The sequence below is a fragment of the Choristoneura fumiferana genome, chromosome 21, assembly GCF_025370935.1.
Source record: "Choristoneura fumiferana chromosome 21, NRCan_CFum_1, whole genome shotgun sequence".
NCBI lineage: Eukaryota > Metazoa > Arthropoda > Insecta > Lepidoptera > Tortricidae > Choristoneura > Choristoneura fumiferana.
The window spans coordinates 8553385-8578933 of NC_133492.1; the positions used below are offsets into that span (position 1 = coordinate 8553385).

Genomic DNA, 25549 nt, shown 5'->3' on the forward strand with positions numbered 1-25549 from the left:
GCAAGGGTTAACAGTTGAATTGTTATTTCTTATCTTATATATTATATTTCATAGACGTTCTAAGTATTCAACAGAAGCTAGGCTGTAAAGGTTCTATTTTAAAGTATATTTCATAGAAATAAAATGGATGAAGGGTAAATAATCACCTTACTTACTTTTTTGAGAACAACTTATTACGATTTATCTGTGATTCTTAATACTTTTTAATTGTTTTGTCATAGGCATCTAACAAATGTGTTTGATTTAACTTACATAAAAATGGTTCAGTTCACAATGAACTGTATTGGATGTTGGCCAAATAAGGAATTGGGAAATAATAGCCGGTTATCCAAATTTTTATCAATTTACAACTATTGCTTAACGTTTCTCTGCGCCATGGCAATGGTTTTTGAGTATAAATATTTAAGAAAATACACTGGAATCCAGGATTTTGCTGCTTTGGGTCATACCTACATAACATTATTTATGGGTTGTCTTTTTATTGTAAGTATTTATTAGTTAATCAAAACAACAAGTTTTTTATTTTCCGAAGTTCTACCTTTAAAAAAAACATAATATAGGTAGATTACATTTTAGGTGTTTCATTATTTAACGCAATTGCTTAAATTAAAATATACCATGATAGCAAAATAATCATTTTTTGTGTATTTTTTTAAGCAACGAGTAACAATGCCAATGCAAAAAAGTTACTGTAATAATACAAAGGAATTTCTTACAAAATTTCATTTAATACACCACAAATCAAAGTCGGAATATTCGGAAAAGGTAATTTTTATTTATTTTTTTATTATGAGACGGAGGAAAACGACCAAGCGGGTCATCTGATGGGAAATGATTACCGCTGCCCATGAGTAGGTACCAACTTTACTACTCAAGGAGAGTCATTGGTCCGTTGCCAGTAGGTAAGTTTATTCTGTAATTTCATTTTACTACATTTTTAATTCAGTTAAAGAATCAATTCTTAAACAACAAATTGATTCGTTACATTTTTTTTTCAGATGAATAAACTGATTCAAAAAATATGTTTCATATTTTCGGTAGTGAGTCATTCCCAGTTGTACGCAGGTTTATTTTTTTACAATTTTATACCCTTGTACGAGAATTATGCCACAGGCATGTTCAGTGGGAATAAACCAATAAATGGCACATTCGCACACAGCATATTTTATGATCTACCAGTTATAGACCAGTACACGAATTGGTTTTGGTATATAACTGTGGCAATTTTTAATGTTTGTTTATCATACTCGGTGGTTTGTTCTTTTTGTGTCTTCAATCTTTTTCTTTGTCTTAACGTTTTTCATATTTGGGGTCATTTAAATATTCTAAAAAATAGATTGACAAGTTTTCAAAAACCGGAGCGAGCTGGTTCAATAGAATCTCCAACATGGTATACAAAAGAAGAATCAAAAGCAGTACACAAGGAATTGAGTGAGATGGTTGAATACCATAAGATGATTACAGAGTAAGTATTGTCGATAAGAAGTTAACAGGCTATGTAAACAATGGGTTAGACTGATTAACGTTACAGTAGGTAATTTCATATTTTATTTCAAACTTTTAGGTCTTAATGAAAACAAATACCTTGCTAGTCCAAAAAAACAGATGTTATATTACTCCACATAAACTGTTGAACGTATTGTCTTCTGTTCTTGCCTTTTCCATTAATCGTTTTATATCTCTTAATTTTATTTTAGTTTTTTGAAGCAAACATCGAGTACCTACAGTGTGTTTCTCTATGTATACTTCATATTTCATCAAGTTTCCGGTTGCGTCTTACTACTAGAAGTCTCTAGAATGGTAACGTATTTAATGGAATGGTGGCATAAAAATAATCACAATTACTTTAAAATTTTGACAGCCGTAGTCTGATATATAAGACACCCAATGTCCAGCCACTATGGCCGTAGTCTTATATTTAAGACAAAATGTCATATAGTTTCGGTGTAGGTGGCGACACGGGCGAACGAATTAGTACGTACGAATGAAAACGTATTGGCGGTCAAAAGGTTAAATGTTTTTAACCCGTCACGCGTCCAAGTGACTACATTAGTCCCTTACTTTTTTGTGCGGGAAATGCCCTAAGAGACTACCAGTACCAGTAGTCTTTAGGACATTTCCCGCACAAAAAAAGTTAGGGACTAATGACGTAGTCTCTAGGACGCGTGACGGGTTAAACAAAAGAGTACTTTAGAGTAGATAGGCTGTTTCAAACTAGCGTTTATTTTGCGCTTCTACCATAATAAAAGAGAACAAGTTGGTTCACTACGAACAAAAGTACGCACGCACCCGCCGCACGCACACACTGATAATTTAAGGAGGATTAAGTTTTCTTTAGTCAAGGCTGCGCTGCCGTCGGTGCCGTACGTTTCGATTTTAGCTCGCTCGTCTTGCGCGTGCTTCGCAAGATGATCACCTTTTACGTTCGCGTACTCATACTTACGTATTTTTTTTATTTGGTATAGTTGTAAATTAGTAGTATATAAGTGTTGCGTGATAGTTTCGTGCAAGGACACATAAAAAATAATAGATACCTACCTACCTATAAACAATAAATAGTTATAGTATTATGTGTAGTAAACATGAGTAGTATATACACAGTTACCATCACCACTTCGGCGAATTTATAAATAATATTTTTAAATTTCATCATCATCATCTCAGCCGAAGGACGTCCACTGTTGGACATAGGCCTCCCCCACAGATCTCCAGTTGCTTCGGTTGGCAGCGGCCTGCATCCACCGTGAACCCGCAGCTTTAACCAGGTCATCCGTCCATCTTGTTGGTGGTTTTTAAATTTAGTATAATAATAATAATAGAGCGTCAAATAATCTTGTTTCTCTAGAGACAGATATTAGCCAATTTTAAGTTAACTTTCATACTAAAATTATTTGCCGGTAGGTAATTAATTAATCTAAAATAGACATCGACAACCCTAAGCGTCCGCGCCGGAGTAGAGTGTGCATACTTTGTTCTCTTTTACTATGATTCTATGGTAGTTTTTGGCATAGGCGCTTACACGCGCGCTAGATTAAGCCAAACGCGCGTGTACGCCCTCATTCCTGCGTGTTCACGCTCGACAAAATTACAACCGCACCTGTACGCGCGTAGGTACGCCCGCTTCAAAATACGAGTTTATACGCGCAAATAAAATGCTAGTCTGAGATCGCCCGTAACCTAAATAAAATAATATCTACACGTCTTTATAATGACCAATTCGGATCTCGGACATGGTTTTAACAATTTCAATTAAATTTGCTATGTGGGTTTTCGGAGGCGAACAATCGATTTAGAACGGTAGCGCAAAAGTCATCACCATATCAGAAGATGTTATAATTTTTGAAAATGGCGGTAAATGTCAGTTCTCCTTTGACATCTGTGAAGTAAACAGATACAAAATCCGGGCCAATAAGACTCGAATCGCTATGCTCCACTATACTTCTATACTGCAAGATTCACAACTGAAATTCGAATGGCTGCTTTTCCAGGTCGCCTAATCTCTCATTTTGATGGCTTACAGTGGCCGGCAAGATAGCCCGATTTAACCGTTCTAGACTTCTTTTTATATGTTTTCTTGAAAGCGCGAGTCTAGGCCAACAAGCCTCAGACTCTCGATGCCTTAAAGAGAATATTCGTCAGTAATACGGGAACCTATCGTCGGAAGTTATGGCAAGAGTGATTAAAAATGACATAAATCGGGCCCGTATGGTCATCAAATTCTGGCGGCAGCCACTTAGCCGATTTTTTTTTTTTCTAGTTACATAGTAAAAAGAAATTAGTCATCAAATAAACACAATCCAAAACCAAATGTAAAGTTTGCATTTATTAAAAAAAATACATGAACATCGGGTGACAACTTTTGCGCCACCTTGTATAAAAATCAAGATCAACACATCGAATTGATTTGAAATATTGAGTAATAATAATTAGGTTTGATACTAAATTCCGGAAATGAAAAAAATTGTGTATATTCGGTAGGTCTGAGAATAGGATATAAACTATTTTTCATCCGGTGTCGCGGGCAACAGCTAGTATACATATTTTATAACTAATATTATAAATAAAAAAGTTTGTAAGTATATGTGTGTGGTGTCTGCATTTGTCACTTGTTCACGCTAAAACTGTTGAATGGATAAATTTAACATCTACGGTCACGAGCGTTGATTTGGGACCCATTTTGTGAAAAAAACCTTTGAATTGTCATACAAAATGACATATATTCGATCTTAAGTGGCTCCTAAATTAACGCTCGTGACTGTTCATTCAGTCTTGATGATACACATGACTTGAAGAGAGACTTAAATATCTATATAACTAACTAAAAAGACACGCTACGGCTACGGGACAGGGGTTGCGACCCCCGCTCCGGGTCGTACCTGGTTCAGCAGGTGGCGCTGGCCATACAGCGGGGAAATGCGGCTGGCATTATGGGCACCTTTGAGCCGGGTACGACGTGGAATGGTGGTTTTTAGGTTGTAGTTTAGGTCTTAGTTTGTGGTTTATATTAAAGGTTTAGGTTAATTTATTTTAATACTAGCTTTTGCCCGCGACTTCGTCCGCGTGGAATAGTAACTTTGGGAAGTATTTAATTTATTTAGGATACCTATTCTGCCAATAATAGCACATAGAAACTTCTACGGTTTACTGAAAATAACCATTTCAGTTTCAGATAAAGTATTATTTTTTGTTCATCCATCCATCCATGTTCTTTAGTAAAACATAAATATTTTGCGGGTAGCCACATTTTAGCAAAACGACGTGTACTCTACCCAGTCAACACAAAAGGACTAATTCTTCATGGTCAACTCTTGACACCTTACGTCCTTTATTGTAAGTTAGGAGGGTAGAATTACAATTAAGACAGCATTTTAGCTACACATAGTTCCGATAAATATACTTATAGTCAATGAACTAAAAGAATTTCCTTGCTCACCCGCGACCTTACGATAGCTAAGCTTATGAAAAATATGCGTGTTCATGCAGTTCCTCCACCTCCACACTGTAAGAACACACACAAATCACACAAACCCATCTATCACCACCACCACACTACAGAAGATGAGCTCTGGTTGAGTTCGAAACGCGTCAGTTCGTCAAATTACTTATAGTCAATTTGTTTGGAATTCCGTAAGAACTTTCATCCCCATATTTTCAAGTAAATAGGTCGTAATTTGAAAAGCGCCGGAACAAATGTTTTTTAGGGTTCCGTTCCTCAAGAGGAAAAAATTGAACCCTTATAGGATCACTTTGCTGTCCATCCGTCCGTCTGTCTGTCAAGACCCTTTATCTAGCGGAGTATTGGTATCAAGTTGAAATTATAAACCCCTAAACTCAGGTCAATAGTCCCGAAAGCTGTGAAAAAATCAAACTTCTAAGTCAAGGCAATCAAAAGCTACAGTCATTAAAAAGGTGTTTTCATACAAATCGCCTCAACAGAAAAAGTTACAGCGCACTGCCGGCTGTCTTAGAAACTTGGAATTTTGCATAAAGGTAGCTCTTATAGCACAATAAATAAGAAAAATCTGAAAATCATAATTTTTTCATGATGACCTCACATTGCGTACATTATTCTTATGAGCTTAGACTTACACTGCATCATCCCCTCTGCTAACATCCCCTCGCAGGTAAAGTTTTCAAATATGAAGACATTTATCATAAACATTTTTTTTTGTTATTCATCATCATCACCACAATCACCATCATCATCATCATAATCAGCACCACTATCATCACCATCACCATCAATCAGCTCCACAGCCTCCGCTCCGCTCAGCAGCGTCCGCTCCGCTCCGCTCCACTGCCTCCTCTCCACAGCCTCCGCTCTGTCAGCCTCCGCTTCGTCAGCCTCCGGTCCGCCAGCCTCCGCTCCACCAGCCTAAGCTCCGCTAGCCTCCGCTCCGCCAGCCTCCGATCCGCTCAGCAGCGCCAGCTCCGCTCCGCTGCCTCCGCTCTACTTGACTGCCTCCGCTGCAGCCTAGATTGCCTCCGCTGCAGCCTAGATTGTCTCCGCTCCATTCCGTTGCCTCCCTGCCTCCGCTCCATTGTCTCCGCTCCGCTCCTCTGCCTCCGCTCTGTTCCGCCAGCCTCCGCTCCACCAGCCTAAGCTCCGCTAGCCTCCGCTCCGCCAGCCTCCGATCCGCTCAGCAGCGTCAGCTCCACTCCGCTGCCTCCGCTCTACTTCACTGCCTCCGCTGTAGCCTGCATTGTCTCCGCTCCATCCGTTGCCTCCACTCATCTCCGTTGCCTTCTCGATTTATCTTCGAAATGACGACCTTGCATATACACTTTCATCCCCTATTTCATCCCCTATTTCATCCCCTCACAGGTCGAGTTTTCAAAAAAGCTCAACCAAATATCGATTTATTTCTTATTAAGTGCCTAAATTCCAAGTTTCATGGTTTTATCATCAACAGCGACGAACTTCCACCATATAAACTTTCATCCCCTATTTCAACCCCTTAAGGCCTCTTTTTCGCGATAAAAGATAGCCTATGTTCTTTCCCAAGGTCTATTCTATCTCTGTACCAAATTACATCAAAATCCGTTCAGCGGTTTAGGCGTGAAAGCGTAACAGACAGACAGACAGACAGACAGACAGACAGAGTTACTTTCGCATTTTTATATATATTATATAGTATGGATAATAATATTTATGTAGTAAGTTAGCTTGTTATAAAACATTATACACTTTTTTATTTTGTTTATTAATAATAATAATTCATTTATTGCTTGAAATAATAATAATAATAATACAATAAGGTCTTAATATTAAACATTAGGCACAATTATTTCACCTTAACGGCATGCAATACTTTTAATAGAGTTTTTTGTTATAAATTCATTAAATTACATTAAATCACATTTGTTTTACCAAATACTAAATTTATATGTCAATTTTTAACCAGCATGTCATGTCATATATAAAATCATAAATTGGAGCTTAATATAATCATTTATTTCCTTATCGCGATTCTAATGGCAATTGGTTACATTTAACATAAAACTCGCTCAATGTATAAAAGCACTCTGTAGTTAACAGATCACACAGTAATGGATAAAATTCATTATTTGGTAAACGTGTCCATGAAATTGGTAATGCGTTATATATTGTAATCGCCATATGATAACAATTTTTGCGATTTAGTCTCAGTCTACACTTAGGGGATTACAGTGCTTTGTGGGTTAAAGTACGCTTTTTTTCATTACATTTTAAATTAAATAAATACATATTATTTCTTACAAATGTACAAATTTCAAATATGTAGAGGCATGTTATAGTCATAAGTTTATGTTTCTTAAATAAGGGTTTACATGACTCTGTCCATCTTTGACCTTCTATTGCTCGTACACATTTCTTTTGGGCAACGAAAACTCTCTGTATGTCAGTTGAATTTCCCCACAACAATATTCCGTACCGGAGAACAGAGCAAACATAGCTGTGATATGCTATAAGTGTTGTTTCAGTTGACGTTATTCTTTTTAGCTCCTTTATCGCAAAAACAAACCTTTATCTTATTGCAAACCTCATCAACATGTTGCTGTTGTATTAATTTCTGACATTAATATCATTTTGCTTTGATTGACTGAAAATTGTATGTATTTAATTTGGACTTATGTTCTTGAAATAAATGAATTATATTTAGAAAAATAGCACACTAAAAAGATGAAAATAAAATATAAAAGTAAGAAAAAAAACATCAATTTTGTATGGCTAGTCAAACCTCAAGTCTGGAAAAAAGCCATAGCCAAACCTCAGGTTTGATAAGCCAAGCCTAGGAGTAATTTTTTGAAAAGGGAAGATTAATATTGTAGAGTAGACGAATATAACTATATTTAGGGAAATTAAATTAGATTGTAATATTGGGGTGTCTATGTTTAATATCTGTTTTGCTCTTTTTATATAATAGATATTTTGTATAATAAAAAACTACTCATTTTCATCACTCTTTTTTATTTTATAGAACGCAGAGGCTTTTGGAAAATATGGTTTACTTACACTAACTCAGTTTCAACAATTAATACAACTGGGAATTGTTTTCGAGCTGATTAGCACTAAGGTAAAATGAGTTTTTTTCCTATAATTACCTACGTATAAACAACGAATAAACTATTTCAACAAATTGATACCACCATTGAGATTCAGCTACTTCTTTACCTTGTTGTTCATGTGGCCAATTCTTCAAACATATTTTTCTTTATTTTTATGTTATTTTATGTCGACGGAAGAAAGTGATCAGCCATTTCAAAAAATAAATAAGAAACTGCACTTTAAACCAAAGAGCTAATACAATAACATTATAGTAGATTGTACAACAAGAGCATAAAACGAGCCATTTTACCCAAGACGTTCAAATAGCCACCCGAGCCTGCTCGAGTTTGACACTGCTCTTTTCTTAGATTGTGAGGAAATGAAATAGCAACAGTGGAAACAATTGTTCACTTTCTATGTACCTTTTATTTTTCATGCATAATTTGTAAAAATCTATTTTTTAATTTTATTGATTTATTTTGATTGATTTTTTAGCTTTATATAACTTAAAAACTATTAAATTAAATATGTAAAAACTTTTTGTTTGTGGCTGTTGACACCTGATTACCTTGTTCTTAGACGAAGATTTTACTTTATGAGCATAAAAAGTCATTTTATGTCGCCTAGATGGACACAAACACGAACTTTACGAGCATGAGAAGTAAAAAATATATTTTTGCAGGGCGAAGAAATTGTCGATGACGTGTATGGTCTGCCATGGGAATGCATGGATTATAAAAACAGAAAGACTATCCTATTTTTCTTGCAGAATGTCCAAAAGCCCATGGCCATAAAAGCTGGAGATATGGTGCCCGTTGGAGTTCAAACTATGTTTGCGGTAACAGTAAAATTAAAATGTGCCTGTCCACAGAAACTTCCCTGAAAAAAAAATGTGTTTTGGCCTTATCACTCTAGCAATTTGCGGGCGAGTTTAACGCGAGGTTGAGCGCGCAGCGAGTTCGCTGCGAGCGCGTAACGATTTCACCGCAAGCGCGCAACGAGTTAGCTGCGTATAGCGCCGAACTCCACCCTAACCCAGAAAATCGGCCAAGAGCGTGTCGGACACGCCCAAAATAGGGTTCCGTAGCCATTACGAAAAAATTAAGTACTATTTTTCAAAGGATTTCGTATTTTATATGGAATCTTCCAAGTTATGGTATATTTTATACCTTAGGCTGCTTTTTACTATTAAACTACTAATAATTCTCAAGCAAACTTAGCCGTTATAGTTTTCCTTGAAAATTTGATATACTTACTACCATCCTGTTTTTTTTTTAATTTTTCCACCCACCGGTTTAGATTTTAGAGGGGGGGGGGCGCTTGATTTTCATGAAAATTTGCACTTTAAAGTTAAATATTTCGCAAAAAAATCACTGAAAATGGTTTTAAAAGACCTATACACACACTATAGCACTATAACAATACCACACACTATAGGGTTAGATGAGAAAAAAAACACCCCCACTTTACGTCTATGGGAGGTACCCTATATATATTTTTTAATTTTTTATTGTACCATTCTGTCGGCATAATTTAAATATATATCCGTGCAAAATTACAGCTTTCGAGCATTGATAGTCCCTGAGCAAAGCCGCGGACAGACAGACAGACAGACAGTCATGGCGAAACTATAGGGTTCCGTTTTTGCCATTTTGGCTCCGGAACCCTATAAACAAAAAAAAAGTGTAAATTGTTAAGGCGTAAAGCTATTTATTTTTTTATTTTTTGTGTAAAGAGAAATAGTTATTTGTGCAGCAAAAGAGCAAAGTAAAATGTTAAGTTAAATGTTGACGTCAGTTGGGTTCTAAGATGGCGTACATTGAATAACCGATTAATTTTGTTAGAAAAAAAAAGCTAAAAGTTAGGTCTTGATTTTGAGTAAGTGGAACCATGATCATCCAATTAGGTACCGGTGACCTACAGAGCCTCTGTTTTTTTTATATTACCCCGGTTCTGGGCCACACACTGTATACATTTGTAAGTCAATAATGTTACTGCAAATAAGTACGTTTAAGTCTCAGATCCAACATAGTGAACTAAACAGGTCTCTGGACGATTGTTAAGACACATATTGTGTTGATTTCTTTCCTAAGGCAAAACAAATACGAAAGCAAAATAAAGCCAGACGTCCTATGAGACAACTGGGAATATATTAATTTATTACGTTTCTGACCTTACCTTTGTTGTCCGTTTTTGCTTCCAGATTATAAAAGCCTCTTGCTCTTACTTCGTTATGCTCACCACATTTGCACAAGAAGAATAAAACAAGAAAGAAGAAGTCGACATCGAGACTCCAATTTTTATCATAATTTAGCACATTTATATAATTAACTTTCTTGTAATATTTTAATTTAAATTATACCTTAGCAGTACTTGTACTTATACGTGTTCATACTAACTAGCTAGACTACCGACCGATAGTTCGTGGAAGTTTGTTCAAAATTAAGTATTTATAGTTGGATTGTACGTAATCCAATGAAAAAGGAGTTTGCTGTTATTAATGTATGTACCTATTTAAAGTCGTGCAGCGAATATGTTTGTAGCCCCAAAAGTTTGTGCACGACCGTCCCTAGGAATGGACGCGGGGGCGGGGGCGAGGTAGCAAGGCATGTCTGCGCGTGATTACACACGTAGATAAATTTGCTGAATACCTATATATCTAAAGATAAGTTGTAAGCAACTTATTTTTTTATGAGACCTAGATCCAAGAGCACAAAATAAGTGTTTAATTTAAATGGTCTTTATCAAGAGAAGGATATAGAAAAACGCTTAAAACCGTTGAAACGTTATTTATAACATTATTATTTTTTCGGGATGAAGATTTTTCCGTGGCGATTTATAAGATACGCTGATGTCTATTTCCTTCAATTTAGCCTCGTTTACATTTTTGTAATTGTGGCCTGCGAAAAATCAGAGGCAGTTTTTGCCAAATTAATGGCATCAACACATTCGCATGAAGAACTGTTATTTTTGCATAGTTCAAAATATGTTTACACTTTATACACAACCTCCTTTGTCTGTCAATTCATCTTTGGATAATCTCATGTGCATCGAACGCTTTGTGAGAAAAAATAGCAGTCAAAGCTCAAAAAATATCTTTAATATTTCATACCAAACGACAGATTCAACTTTAAAATAGGTCCCAAATTGAAGTTATTCTAATGTATTTTTCAACTAAAACCGACGATGGACGACGAAAATTCACTAACATTATCAATAGCACTCAGAATTTTCTTATTGATACTACACAATGCACAGATAATTAAAATTAAAAACTTTTACTCTGTCTGCACTTGTCAATAAGTAACCCAGGTCAATAAACGATTATACACCGATTAATCAGTTTTTATTTCTAGTTCAATACAATAAAATAGTGTATGTTCTAAAGAAATAAGTACCTAACTATCTTACTCGTAGCGCAGATGAAAACTGTCAAATCAATGGTAATTAAGTTATTTACAAGACTAGGCATTTTTAGTCTTCCGTTCGAGCAATGGGGCGGGGCTTCTTATTATCAAAAATAAAGAAAACGCGTAATCTACCGTATCACGCGATACTAATATCATTTTGAAGGTAGTCAATAGTGCTATAGAAGTCCGCCGCTAAGAAGTCAATCGATTCGATTTGTAGCATTCGAACATGGCGGATGTAGACGATATCTAATTTTGGTATTTCTGCTTCTTTGGCTAGTTGAAGTATAATTTTGATAGTGTTTTATGCGGCGATTAACCTTAACAGTGAACAGTGATCACAAAATTCTATATTGCTCTCGTGTCTGACATTTTTTAATGCGCAAGTGGTCTCCGTGTGGTTTCTGGAATTTTGCTATCAAGTTGCAAAAACTACAATCACCGTACAAGATGCATAAGAAGAATATATTTATCTTTAATTTAACTGACATTGGCCCAAGCCTTATGGCCGCCATTAAGAGGAATAAATAAATAAAAGAAGTCAATCTTGACACCTGTCATACGTCAATGTTTTTGTTTTTTGACGCATTCAATTATGGGAGTGAGTGTCACGTGCCTAGACACCATGTAAATTTTCAGCTTTCTAGGATATCGATGAGTAGGTATTCTAAAAGTCTGATGAGTAATCACTCATCAAACTTTTAGAGTACCTGAGAGAGGTGAGGGAGAATTTACAACTTTCAAAAGCACTCGCCAATAGGATAGAAATAAACAGTTAATTTTTAAACAGCCCTGCTTCGGAAACTTGTTTATGGAATGACATCTAGAGTATACAACCATTTGCCAAAAATAATAAAACAGTCTGAACAGCTGAAATTTAAATAATTGTTCTTTAACTTTTTACTCGAAAAGGCATATTATTCAATTCAAAAATATTTAAATGAAAGATGATAAATTTATACTATAAAATACCTAAAAACAAAACATGCATGACGTGTTATTGAATGACTGTGTGACAAATTATGTATTTTACTCATAAGATCTCTGTAGTACGTATGTTTTGACTAATAAAATGATTAATTGATATTGATAGGTAGTGGCCAAATTGTCGTATTATAGATGTCAATAAAGTCTAAATTATCCATGAAACTAGATCAATGAAACTTAGTCTATTTCATTATGTTCCTTAACTACATCCTGTGAATTTGGTCTTTTAATACGCAGAATTTGCAGGGAATGAGAGTGCCGATAAACTGGCAAAAGAAGCGGCTCTCAGTAGCAAGAAAAGCCGGATTATGAGAAGTTGCATCCGTGCAGAGACGGCTGAAGAATGGAACTGATGGAACATGAGATACAGGACAGAGGAGACGGCATCAATGACGAAGATGTTTTTCTCCGACGTAATAGCAGCCCACTGTGTGAAAAATTAATTTGACAGTCAGACAACGCAGCTGCTCACGGGGCATCGCGGGTTCTCCTGGTACTTGTGCCGATTCAAGTGCAAGGACACTCGTCGTGCCTCTGAACAGGATGCGGAAGAAACAGTTAGACACCTGATCCTCGGCTGCCCCGTTTTTGCCAAAGATAGATTTGACGTTGACGTTAAAGTAGATAACCTGCCGGCTATAAAACACTATTATATGACACCCTTTAAATATGCATTTATTATAAGTTTCCTGCAGAAGCCAATGTCTCTACGTAGAGATATGTTCTTAAGCTTCTGTAGGAAAATTGAAATAAAAGAAAATAAAAGAAATAAAATTGATTAGAAAAGCATGATAGACACATATAATGATATATTGGTGTCATATCATACTATATTGTTATTTAATGAAGGCCTTAGAATTACGATTATGTAAGCTTAAAATAGTTAGAGAATAAATAAAACAACATGTATTTGTGTACCATCCCTAAAATTTCTTCTTTGAGGATAATAAGCTGGTAGTGGCAGAACGGAGGATTCTGCGGAAGATTCTGGGACCAAATGTTCTAGGGGAGACCAAGGCAAGACTCCGGTGGCTCGGGCACGTAGAAAGGTTGGGAGAGGATCGAGCCGTGAAGAGAGCGTACTTGGGACGACCGAGTGGGCGTAGGCCGGTTGGTCGTCCCAGGTACCGCTGGAGGGACAAGGCCCTGAAAGACCTTTTGGACCTCGGGGTCGAAGGCTGGCAAGAGGTGGCACAAGATTGCAATGCGTGGCGTAATCTGGTGTTGGAGGCGAAGACTCACTATGGGTCACTGCGCCCTGGTAGTAAGTAAGTAAGTAAAAGTAGACTAGAAAATTAGATGGCTTTATCCCGACCATATGGAACGAAAGATGATGAATGAAGGAAAGAATAGTATGAGGAATTAAAGCGCGAGAAGTTTATACGAGGGAACTGAAATGAAAGTGGAAAATAGGCTAATTTGTTATTATAGGCTCCGACTACGTTGGAGGTTTCGTAAGAACAAAAAAAACTTCCTTTTCCAACATCCTTTTCTATACAACTTGTTATAGTCTAAATTGAACAAAGATATTTTGACTTTGAATTGCTCATTTGCCACCCTGTGTTATAAAAAATAACATACCTATCCACTTGGTTTCAATGACAAAAACCAGTCTTAAATAATAATACTAAACCTTTTCTTCAAGTTTACTTAACTTCACGGAACACTGGTAACAACACTACTCATAACTTTAAGGACAAACAATAACTGTTCTAGTTATGAAAAATAAATGCAGAATAATCCGGAATAATATTTGTCTAATACAGTTTCTAGTAATTACTTAGGTACTTGAAGACACACATTCTTTAAGTTTTAGTCATAGAAAAGTTTTTCTTCGGGAGTCAATATAATGTTATCAAGATTATTGTATCTTTATACACAATCTAAGTACAAATTTGTTGTGCTTTCAAGTTTTAGAACATACTTTCAGAAGCATTTTATCAACTGGGACGGAGGCTTCAAAAATATCTATCAAACTACGTAGGTTTCATAAGAACAACTCAAATCACAATCTGTGTCTATTAATTTTCGTACATAATAGTCTTCACTCTAAGTAAAAAATATGCGCAATATGTTAAATTACATAAATGATACGAATAATAATTAAAGGAATATACAGCAAGATATTCTACTATATCATTTTCTGCTACTAATAACAGGTCATTCGTTATAAATATTCCATTTATTTTCAAATTAAACCATCAAACTCTATTAGCTTATCCAAGTATTATTAGGTCATACTATAGATTAAATCGTGTATGTTTAAATTATCAGAAGAAATAAACATATAATTTATACGGCCTTTGCTAACCCACTAGTAGTCCAAATGAAAAAAAAATATAGACATAAAGATAGCTAATTTTATCGATAGAAGCATTTACTATAACATATGGTGGTCAAAAATATCTGAACTAGAACTTCACAGCTTCTACGTTTATGATGATACCTTTATATATTTTACAAATCATAATTATATTTTATCTTGCAATATTTAAGAATTCCTAAAATTTGGTATATGGTTTGACTTTTTATTTTATCAAACAGTAGGCAAACGAGCAGGTGGGTCACCTGATGGTAAGTGACTTATCTGATCTTCGTGCCAATCATCTCAGTTTTCAATAATATCCATTATCTAAGACTATAAAAAATAATCATGTTCTGACTGATTCATCGTCGCCCAGCCGTACTGGAGCCAGAAACTTGAAATTTGTTAGATATCTATATCATTTGTAGGTCTAAGCCACATTTTTTTTACTTTACTAGCTGAGCTGATATAAGATCTGTCCTGGCTTACTCTTGGCACAATGAAAATATAAGCAGAGGTCACAGAGGAGCATTAAGAACGATTTTTTCGAAATTCTCCTAGGATAACAGATCACTGAATAAAAAAATCGTTTTCACAACCCTGCAATGATTTTAAAAGACATATCCAACGATACCCCACACTACGTACGTATAGGGTTACGAGAAAAAAAAAATATCTCCACTTTACGTGGGAGGTACCCTAAAATATACAGCTTTATAGCACTGATAATCTCTAAGCAAAGCCGCGGACGGCCGGACAGACGAATTTACTTATTTATTTAAGTTAATACGAGCTGGCTATGGAACACTAAAAAATCGTAAAAATTTCAAGTCTTATTTAATGATAAGTACCTAACCTACAGATACTAAAATCAACTCAAAATATTAAATAAAAAAAAGACTGAAATTTCATTGTCTCACCAGGTTTTTACATTATGTATAATGTTGTAAACTATAAACTTCTAACTATGACACTCGGATAATAAAAAGGAATCGATTAACAAGTGATTCATTTAAACCGAACGAATAAATACTTTCGGCGCGTTTGCGTTGTATACGTATGTACCGCTAGAAAAATATGATTTGGAAGTTTTTTTAATAGATTGTCAGTAATAAAAGTCTATTTAGTAAAAATAATAACTATGTTTTTAAAATAAGTTAAAGATTATAAATTAAAAATATAAATTTATAGGTACACAATTATATAGAGTTAGAAAAGAATTAAAGATAAGTACTAGTTTTTACAAATAGTTAATTATAATTTACATATTACTAGCCGTTACCCGTGACTCCGTTCACGTAGAATTTGAATTTCAATATCCCGCGGGAACTTTGTAATCTTTTGGAATAAAAACTACCCTATGTCCTTCCCCGGAGCGCAAGCTATCGGTATATCGAATTTCATCTAAATCGGTTCAGCGGTTTAGACGTAATAAAGTAACAAACAAATAAACAAACAAACAGTCTTGCAAAATTTCGCATTTAACTGTAATGGGTGATATTAATGTAACATAGAACCCAGTCAGACATACCTAAGTGCACACAAGTTGACTTGAAAGTTCAGATAAGAGGTGTTCGCCCAACGGTGGGACACGATTACGGGCTGGTAACAATAATAAAAAAAACAGTTAATATAGTTCTTAGTGAGTTTGTCATGGGATTATCAACGTCAAGTTTTAAAATACACTTAACGTATCCAGGTCAGGTGTTATCAACAAATAATAACATCAAAAGAAATATAAAATTACTCTAATTTGCCCCATAATATCGTTCGTATTAACTTAAATAAATAAGTAAGTAAGTATATAAAAGAGCAATCTGGTTAAACAAACATTCATTTATAAGACACGGTAGTCATACATAAGTAATTCTACCAGTCTGGATAGGAGTTTTTATCAAAATAACTTTGTTTTGTTACATTTTTAAGGGATGTTAATTAATAATGGCGCTAGCGAAGATTTTTGAATATTTAAAAGTCAAGTTAGACGACGGGTATGTAATTGTTTTTGTGATTCTCGTCCACAATTTGTGCGATATTGTGCATTTTGGGAAAACAAGTTACGTTGAAATTTGTCTAATTAAGAAAAATTAAATTGGCTTACAACTTTCGTAGCCATTACTTAATACATACAACTACCAGATGAAGTGGTAGTGGTTAGTTTCTGAAATTTTGTAGGCATTCACTAAGATACTATAATTATGTTTAACCAATATCAAACCAGTCATCTATTAACCGCTGGTTTGACATTGGTCATCGTTATAGTTTTCTAGGTGAGATCTAAATTTAGAGTAACATGAATTCTTCGTATCATAGATTTTCTGAGTATTTTACTGGGTTTCATACTGAGTAGCCCGTAATTCTTTGTGCAGGCTTTTACTTGTTCTCACATTATTTTAAATATGTATACAGTACATATATGTGTAGTCCTAACTATTTTCCAGTTTGGACTTAACATTTTACTCGCATGTTTTAAAAGTGGAGTTAAAAACGAACGAGGTATTTTTCTTTTCAGTAAAAAAGATTCAGCATTGCAATGTAGTTATATAATACAGGTGCGTTTGGCATTAAGCCTTATAACGAGTTGGCCACACAAGGAATTTGGAAATCCAAAACTGGATGCACGTCTGTCGATATACAATCTAGTACTATGCTTAATGGCATGCATTTTACCCGTCTCTAGCGTGGCGTACATGTGGAACTACAGGAACATAATCACATTTGTCGACATGGGGCATAGCTACTTGACTATCCTCTTGAATTGCCTTTACTTGGTTTGTACAATATTTATGAAGCTTTAGATTAACAATTAAATTTGTATTTATGAGCAGAACGTTGTCTCAAGAAATTTAAACAGAAAAACTACCTTGAGTGTGCTGGACTGGATTGATTACTGACTATCCATTTGACAGTCCGGAGCGCGCGACCAATATGCCTCAAACCGTCCGGGTTTTTTATCGACGGACGAAACGCGCTGTGTGTCCACATTTTTTTAACTACAAGGTTTTGAATAAAGAAGAAATACTGAGACGTAAAATAATGTTTACTCATTCAAACACTATTTATAAAACAATTGCATGTAATTTATGATTTATTCACAAAATCAAAGTAAAATTTTAAGACACTAAAGTATCCACGGACGGTTTGAAGCATTTTGGTTTTGGATACGATGGTGTCGTCGGACTGTCAAGTGACTATTGAATTAATTGATTTAATTTTTAGGATAACCGCGCCTCTTATTATACCATAACGAGCGTGTTAACAATTACAACCACATCGCCCCGGGCCTCAAAAACACTAATCGCATGCATTAATTCAATTTATTTATATAATATTTATTTTGAAGAATTGCGAAACTGAAGTGTCAGTGGGCGGGGCGGTTCACTAATGCTTCTAAACTAAAATTTGGCAACCTGATTAATTTCGCAACTGTCTAATATTTCTGAAACATTAAATGCTTCAGGAATTTCATAAAACTAACCTAACCAAAAGGGTTCTGCACGCTGGCCCTAAAATAAATCCTGATATATAGGTTGCCAAACGTTATTTGCGATTACGAAATGAACTGATATACCGGGCGGGGCACATCGCTCACAGGACTGATGGTCGATGGGGTCAGAAGGAACTCAAATGGCGTCCGCGGACCAAGAAACAAGCTGTCGGTAGGCCTCCAACAAGATAGAGCGACGACCTGCTTAAGATCGCGGGATCGCGGTGCATGCGGAAGCGGAAAGCACAAGACCGGTGTGAGTGGAGAGCCTTGGGGGATGCCTATGTCCAGCAGTGGACGTCTTTCGGCTGACATGACGATGATATTTATTTTAATTCAATTTTGATTACAGCAAAGAATTATTTTGGCACGATCGGATAAATATAGGCAAACAATCAAAGAGTTTTTAGAAAATTTTCATTTGTTGAATGCAAGCAATCATTCTGAATATGCAACACTGGTCAGTGGAGTTTCAATATTTTTAAACGATTACACATTAAATTTTCAGTCGGTAATAAAATTTATTCATGTTTGATGTACACTCTGCTTGCTTACATAATCGATCTGAAGCACTATGCTCAAACCGATTCCGACGAATTACCTATACCTCCTAACTACTAAAATATACTTTGACATGTAATTGAGGACTTTAGTTACCCAGCGCCAGCCCTGGGGTAGAACAAGATTAGCGGTCATTCTAGGTGCCAAATGACAAGGGGTGTCATTTTCCAATTCCCATTGCAAAATAAAATTGTGATTGCCCTTTTGAAAGGCGCGGAAGCGGTGTAGACAATCTCGCTCTACATTGATTAAGGGCTAGAGCCGGTGCTAGTACCCCCTATCCAAATTTCCTTGTTCGAGAATTTATTTCTTATACACTTCCAGTGCATTTATTTATATAAGCACATTTTGAACGAGCGAGTACTCGATAGAGGGAAATGAGTGTAAAACATTTTTGAAGATTGCATTGAAATAAAAGATTCTAGTCAAGAACAGTACAAAGATTAGTAAAAATTGCTAACTGTTATTTTTGTTTTTCAGTTATACGATCAGATAGACGTTCTCTCGAAGATGTTTACCATAATCGTGCTCACACAAATGGGATGTGGCATATTTCTGTTCAACTTAATGCCATGTTATAACAACTATGCAAAAGGAATGTTTAGTGAAAACAGAGTACCCAATAGCACGTTTGAACATTCTGTTTACTATTACTCTCCCGTCGACGATGTATACACGGCTGTAAAAGGCTATTGGATAATGTTCACTTTTAATATTTACATGTCTGTTAACGTATCTTGTGGACTGTGCGCATTTGATCTTTTCCTTTCCCTTATAGTATTTCAGATTTGGGGCCAACTCAAACTACTGAAACATAATTTGCAGATATTTCCACTACCTCAAATGCAGGAAGGTGACAATAAACCACCTCTTCTTTACTCGACCGAGGAAAATAAATATATCCGTCGGCTCTTGTCAGAAAATATTTTACATCATAAATACATTTTAGAGTAATTTCTTTAACTTTATAATCAGAAAGAAGTATCGACTACCAAAGGCTTAAAGCAAATGAATTTTGAGTAGATACTTAGAACATCGATGAACTTTTTTTTAATAAAATTGTGACGCAAATTTCAATCATTTGACGCAAAAGTGTGACAGCTATGATGGAAATTGTGTTCCTTTTTATTGTACTCAAAGTATTTTGTTGCTTTCAGTTACCTATGTACGAATTTGAAAATAGTATATAATATATACGTAAAGTATAATATAACAAATTTCATTTAATTTCAACAAACAGCCCACTTTGCTATTCGATCCTCGTATTGAAATATATTGACTTTGTAGTTTTATTTTTATTTATTTTAATTAACTTTATTTTCAGCTTCACAGATAAATGTTCCAACGCGTTTAGTGAATATTTGTTCCTAACCTACACATTTCATCAAGTAACTGGCTGCGTTCTACTACTCGAAGTTTCAACACTAGTATTTAATATTATAATATCCTTTATGATTATTGCTTACTTAATTATGTTAGAGTCATTTTACGATGTTTCCTGTGATAGTATGTAAAACTTTGTCAGAAAAAAAAACATTATAAAATATTCGATGTCTCTGTAAGCTAAATTTAGTGTCACAGGATCTTTGTAAAATGGTTCTCAAATTGTAATAATTTAATGAGTAGGTATACTTTTAACTCCGTAGAGTCCTGAGGCACTTGCGAAATATGGACCTTTGACTGTTATTGTGTTTCAACAATTGATTCAAGTGTCATTAGTTTTTGAAATGGTTAACGCTAAGGTAAGTACCAGTACACTTGAACCAACTGAATCGTGACCCACTGTGGAACCTTTTCGTAGAAAAAGTCATAGTGACATCGCATTGCTTGACAAGGGACTTTCTTATGACACTTACTGTGAGAACATTCTACGGTGGGTGAGGAATCTAATGGTTCGACGGTACTCGCACTGCGTCTCAATAGTAATTAAACAAAACACCCCGAAATTCAGCAAAAAGCTGCAAATGGTGTTAAAAACATGAAAATCGGAACGATTGATCTTTAGGCCATACGATTTAATTTGATTTTGCACGAAAAAAAAAAAACAAAAAAGGACGTCATCACTTTCAAAACATACCAAGTTTGGGCTCCTCCAGATATGATACGTTTGAATGCTTATTAGTGAAATATACATAAAATGATATGTAGTAGCCTCATATTTAACCCCAAGAAAACAATTTTGAAAATACTTACATTTAGCGCGTGTGTGACTGAGTGCGCCGCCGGCCGCCGAGCGAGCAAGAAAGGGAAGCAGGCAGGGAGCTGCAGCGGGGTACGTGCTCACGACAAACATTTGATTTAAAAGCAAACCAATAATAATAAACAAATAACTCTTTATACCTGTTTCAAATAATTGCGATTTTATCATATTTTGTAATATTAAAAAAAATACTAAATGTAAATATTTTCAAATTTGTTTTCTGGGGTTGGATATGAGGCTATTACATATAATTTTAGGTATATTTAACTAATAAGCATTCAACCGTATCATATCTGGAGGAGCCCAAACTTGGTATGTTTATAGATATTTTATAATGTTTATTTGTGTAGATACTTTTTTAGATACATAATATATATTGTTTTTCTTTTCCCGCAATAATTACGCGTTCGGTTTCGTGGGTGCCCACTCACCGGGGTTCAGCTGAAAACCAGCGCTGCAGCCCTGGTTACAGGGCTACGGCACATGCTGAGCTGAGTCCTTTTGGCATCACACTACAGCACAACGTCTCTAATTTTTCTCTCTTATTCTATCTATGTTTTTACTGTGTCTTTGTTGTGATGTACTTAGTGTGTTTTTTTATGTCAATGAATGTTGTGAGTGAGTTTGTATGTTTTGAAAATGATTTTAATTTTAATTTAGTAAAGTGACTGAAATATAATGATGTGATATATTTTTAGAATCGGCTTAGTAAGCTCTTTTATTATATACCACACACCATAGGTTTCAGAACAAAAAATATTTATTTCCTTCCAAAAATGGTGACGTCATAACTCGTCTCTTTTTTGTTTTTGTATTCGTGCTACGGGTCAAATTGATTCGTATGGCCTAAAGATCAATAGTTCCGATTTTCATGCTTTTAACACCATTTGCAGCTTTTTTTGACGTACTGCTAGCACTAAAAAGAGCCATCAAACACAATCTACCAAATTTTGATCGCATTCATAACTGTTCATCAATATCATTTTGATGATGATCCTTCACCCACGCTATGCAGTTCGAGCGGTTTTTCTTGCCATTTAGACAGAACTAGCTTTAGTTTTTCCCAAGCGCTACTGCGGGGTGCTTTAAAAATGCAACTGAACCGTTTATTGGAACTCTGGCAACGCACCAGTAGTCCCCATGAATTCTTGTGTCCATGAGCGGCGGTGATCATTTTACTTGCTTGGTTTGTCAGTTTTAGATAAATAAATAAGTTTATTCAATAAAGATCTCTACGAAATTAAACAGTTAATGTTTAAAAATCCCTGAACAAGCAACCATCCTAAATAATGTACCTATCACGTATTTTTTAAAATCTGGCATCGGATTTAACCCGTCGAATGCCCTGTGCGCCTCTGTGGCTCGTATCTAAGTACTCTTGATTAGTTAATTTTCAACCGAGTTCAAAAAAAAAGGAGGTTCTCAATTCGGGTGCATGTTTTTTTTGTATGTTTTTAATTAATTTTTAGTTCTAAAGGACATACTTCCGAGGTGGTGCCATTGACACCAAGTCAGGATCTGATGATGGAATCTTATTGAAATCGAGGGCAACCCTCGAATTTTTAAAGCACACCTATAGCGATTTTGGCATTTTTAACACCAAATTAAGTATTTACTTCCAGAAAGTATCATTTGGTGAACTAGGCCTGATGATAAAGACCGTACGTACCGGTACTCTGTTATAAAATAATATAACCATGCCGTGTTTGAGCTTAACGGAATCATTGTGAGATGCACTTTGGCTACAAATCACTAAAAACTATGAAAAAAAAATTAACAAAATATGGAACCCGACTTCAAAAATCTTAACATTCGAAAAAAATTAAGCATAAATATAGACGTTTTCTGAAGGCTGGTTTATAGGATAATCAATGTTCTTTATCAAAATTCATAAGGGATTTAAACAAAAATCACATTATTTCTTGCAGAGCGAGGAACTGATCAATGCCGTTTACGAACTGCCATGGGAATACATGAATACTAGTAACAGAAGAACCGTTATGTTTTTCCTCTATAAAGTACAAACTCCTATGAGTTTAAAAGCAATGAAAGTAGTACCCGTTGGTATTCAAACAATGGCTGGCGTAAGTCTTGAAATCTTAGTACTTATGTCAAATGTGATAGAACTCACAAAAATAGGTACTTTTATTTTATTTAGATCGTTAGATTATTATCGATGTGTATGAAACTCTTACTAATGATATAAATTCGAAAGTAACCTGTCTGTCTGTCTACTATGTTTCATGCTTAAACCGCTAAACCGATTTAATATGAAATGATTTAATATTTAATATGAATTAATATTTAATATGAAGCGGACATGTACAATGTAAAGTAAATGCGTCTCTCTCGCACTTGAGCTGGATACGCTTTGAAATAATACTATTTAATTTTGTCTTGTTCACATCGACCGAGCACCGCGCCATGCCGTCCGCTCCGCTATTTACCTATTCGTTTCCTCGTTCACTCGCTCACTCCCAGCTCCCGCTCCGTTTTTGGTCCGGAGCCAAAGGAGCGCGGACCGAGACCGAGACCGATTAAGATCATTTACGAGGAACTAGCTCTTTTCGGTCCGCGATGGGAATTCATTCTTTTTAGTTCTTAGTTCAGGACCGACTCAAGCCTACGATAAACGAATTCTTCACAGATGAAGAGATCGGCAATAAGTTTTTGTAATAAAATACAAGCTTTTTACTGTGCGTGTTTTTACCGTGTGTTTTGTACTGTTTTTTACTGTACTTGCATTATCATCCAAGCATACACCATACTAAAATATAATTGCCGTAATGTCGTAGGTACCAAATTTCAGTTCAATTAAATTACTTAAAGTGGATGAAAATTTACTTGCAAAATTTTAAGACAAGTCAAATTCGGAAATCGCAAGTTAAATAATACCTTGCAAAAACTTAGAGCCTGGTTATTATGTGATGGCAATAATGACGCTACTCGTGACACGATCACTACAATATAGCCAAAAATCAAGGCAATTTCAACGAATACGCGTCAATGGGTCAATCAACTATTTTACCGACACTTTGGGCGTCTCCTGCGTTACCAAAATTGTCTCTGGCGTTACCAAAAAATCGTACTTCCAACAAGATATTTCACGGTTTAATAGGTTGAACTTACGTAGGATGGCATGTATTCATGTACACCATCTATTAAATTACAGAAAAAACATGTTTACTTACAAAAGTCTGCAATTGTTTGAAAAATGTCGCGGATAGATTAGTGTCGGTAAAAAAGTTGATTGGCCCCAATAAGTCGCGCGTGTTCTACCTGATAATTAAAAAGATACGATTTTTTTTATTGCGCTTTTCAGTCTTTCTTTTGCAAATTTTCGATGCAATTACAAAAGAAAAATATCCATGTTAACAAAGTTTTGTGTATTTTTTTTTTAAAAATTGCATTGCTATTTTTTCAGATTTTGAAGACATCACTTTCGTACTTTATGATGCTGACTACTGTTGCTGCAGGAGATTAAGTTAAAAAAAAAACTATTGAATTCATAAAAATTATAAGCACTTCAAAAATTTCGATTCAAACCACTTTTTATATTATGTACTTAACTAGCTGCCTCGTCTTATATTCGTAGTATGCGTTTGCATCTTTCTAACTCCAAATTATATGTTTATTCCACTGTACATGCTATTCGATTGAGAAACTTCTTACTATAGAATTAAGGACCTGTATGTATACCTGCCCTTAAGTCTATTCTTACGTAGCACTATCTGTCATCTTGTACCTAATGATTAACTGTCATACAGTTTATTTACATTTTGTATTTTTTTTTCTCTATGTACGTGTTTTCTGTATCACTTACTATTGTAGTATTCAATAAAGAGATCTTGTATTGTTATTGTACTTATAACATTCTGGCTTACTAAATGTTAAATAGGCACCCAAGCGCATTGAGTCCATGCGACTGTCAAACTTGACAAGCCGTGGTGGCCTAGTAGTTTGACCTATCGCCTCTCAAGCAGAGGGTGGTGGATTCAAACCCCGGCTCGCACCTCTAAGTTTTTCGAAATTTATGTGCGGAATTACATTTGAAATTCACCATCAGCTTTGCGGTGAAGGAAAACATCGTGAGGAAACCTGCACAACCCTGCGAAGCAATTCAATGGTGCGTGTGAAGTTCCCAATCTGCACTGGGCCCGCGTAGGATCTATGGCCCAAGCCCCCTTGTTCTGAGAGGAGGCCTGTGCCCAGCAGTGGGACGTATATAGGCTGGGAAGGTGTATTGCTGTAATTTTTTGTGGACAGTGTAACTTTATTACTAAATAAAATTATTCTTATTCTTATTCTTACTACTACCCCTTCAAGCAATGTATTAATCAAACTTCTAATTAGGTAAGTTCTGTTAATGCAATCAAAAGTTACAGTCATAAAAAATCTGTTTCAATATAAATTTCCGTAACCGAAAAATTAATAAGGTACTTACTTCCGGTCGCCCTAGGAGCTTGAAATTCGGCATGAAAGTAAAGCAACCAAAGGGAAATGTTTGAAAATCATATTGTTTATGTCTGTCTGTCTATGTTAGTAACTATCTAAAATTACCCCATCCTGT

At 35.4% G+C, this 25549-nt stretch overlaps 1 protein-coding gene across 1 annotated transcript; it reads left to right on the forward strand.

Moving 5' to 3' along the window:
* The first annotated feature begins 45 nt into the window (after positions 1 to 45).
* On the forward strand, positions 46 to 25319 carry LOC141439982 (uncharacterized). The gene is made up of 18 exons (XM_074104442.1): positions 46 to 134; positions 222 to 483; positions 658 to 765; positions 999 to 1465; positions 1698 to 1800; positions 7962 to 8057; positions 8712 to 8867; positions 10233 to 10291; positions 12878 to 13046; positions 13369 to 13690; positions 16668 to 16722; positions 17244 to 17502; positions 18571 to 18678; positions 19260 to 19729; positions 20104 to 20206; positions 20426 to 20521; positions 22908 to 23063; positions 24404 to 25319. The coding sequence occupies exons 1-18, from the start codon at positions 124 to 126 to the stop codon at positions 24461 to 24463; spliced, it is 3060 nt and encodes a 1019-aa protein (XP_073960543.1). The 5' UTR covers positions 46 to 123; the 3' UTR covers positions 24464 to 25319.
* Positions 25320 to 25549: the final 230 nt, after the last annotated feature.

Excerpts from the sequence above, each read along its gene's own strand:
- LOC141439982 (XM_074104442.1), top strand. Across the intron at positions 1,466-1,697 it reads TACCATAAGATGATTACAGA|TTTTTTGAAGCAAACATCGA; the intron begins GTAAGTATTGTC and ends ATTTTATTTTAG. Across the intron at positions 8,868-10,232 it reads GAGTTCAAACTATGTTTGCG|ATTATAAAAGCCTCTTGCTC; the intron begins GTAACAGTAAAA and ends TTTTGCTTCCAG.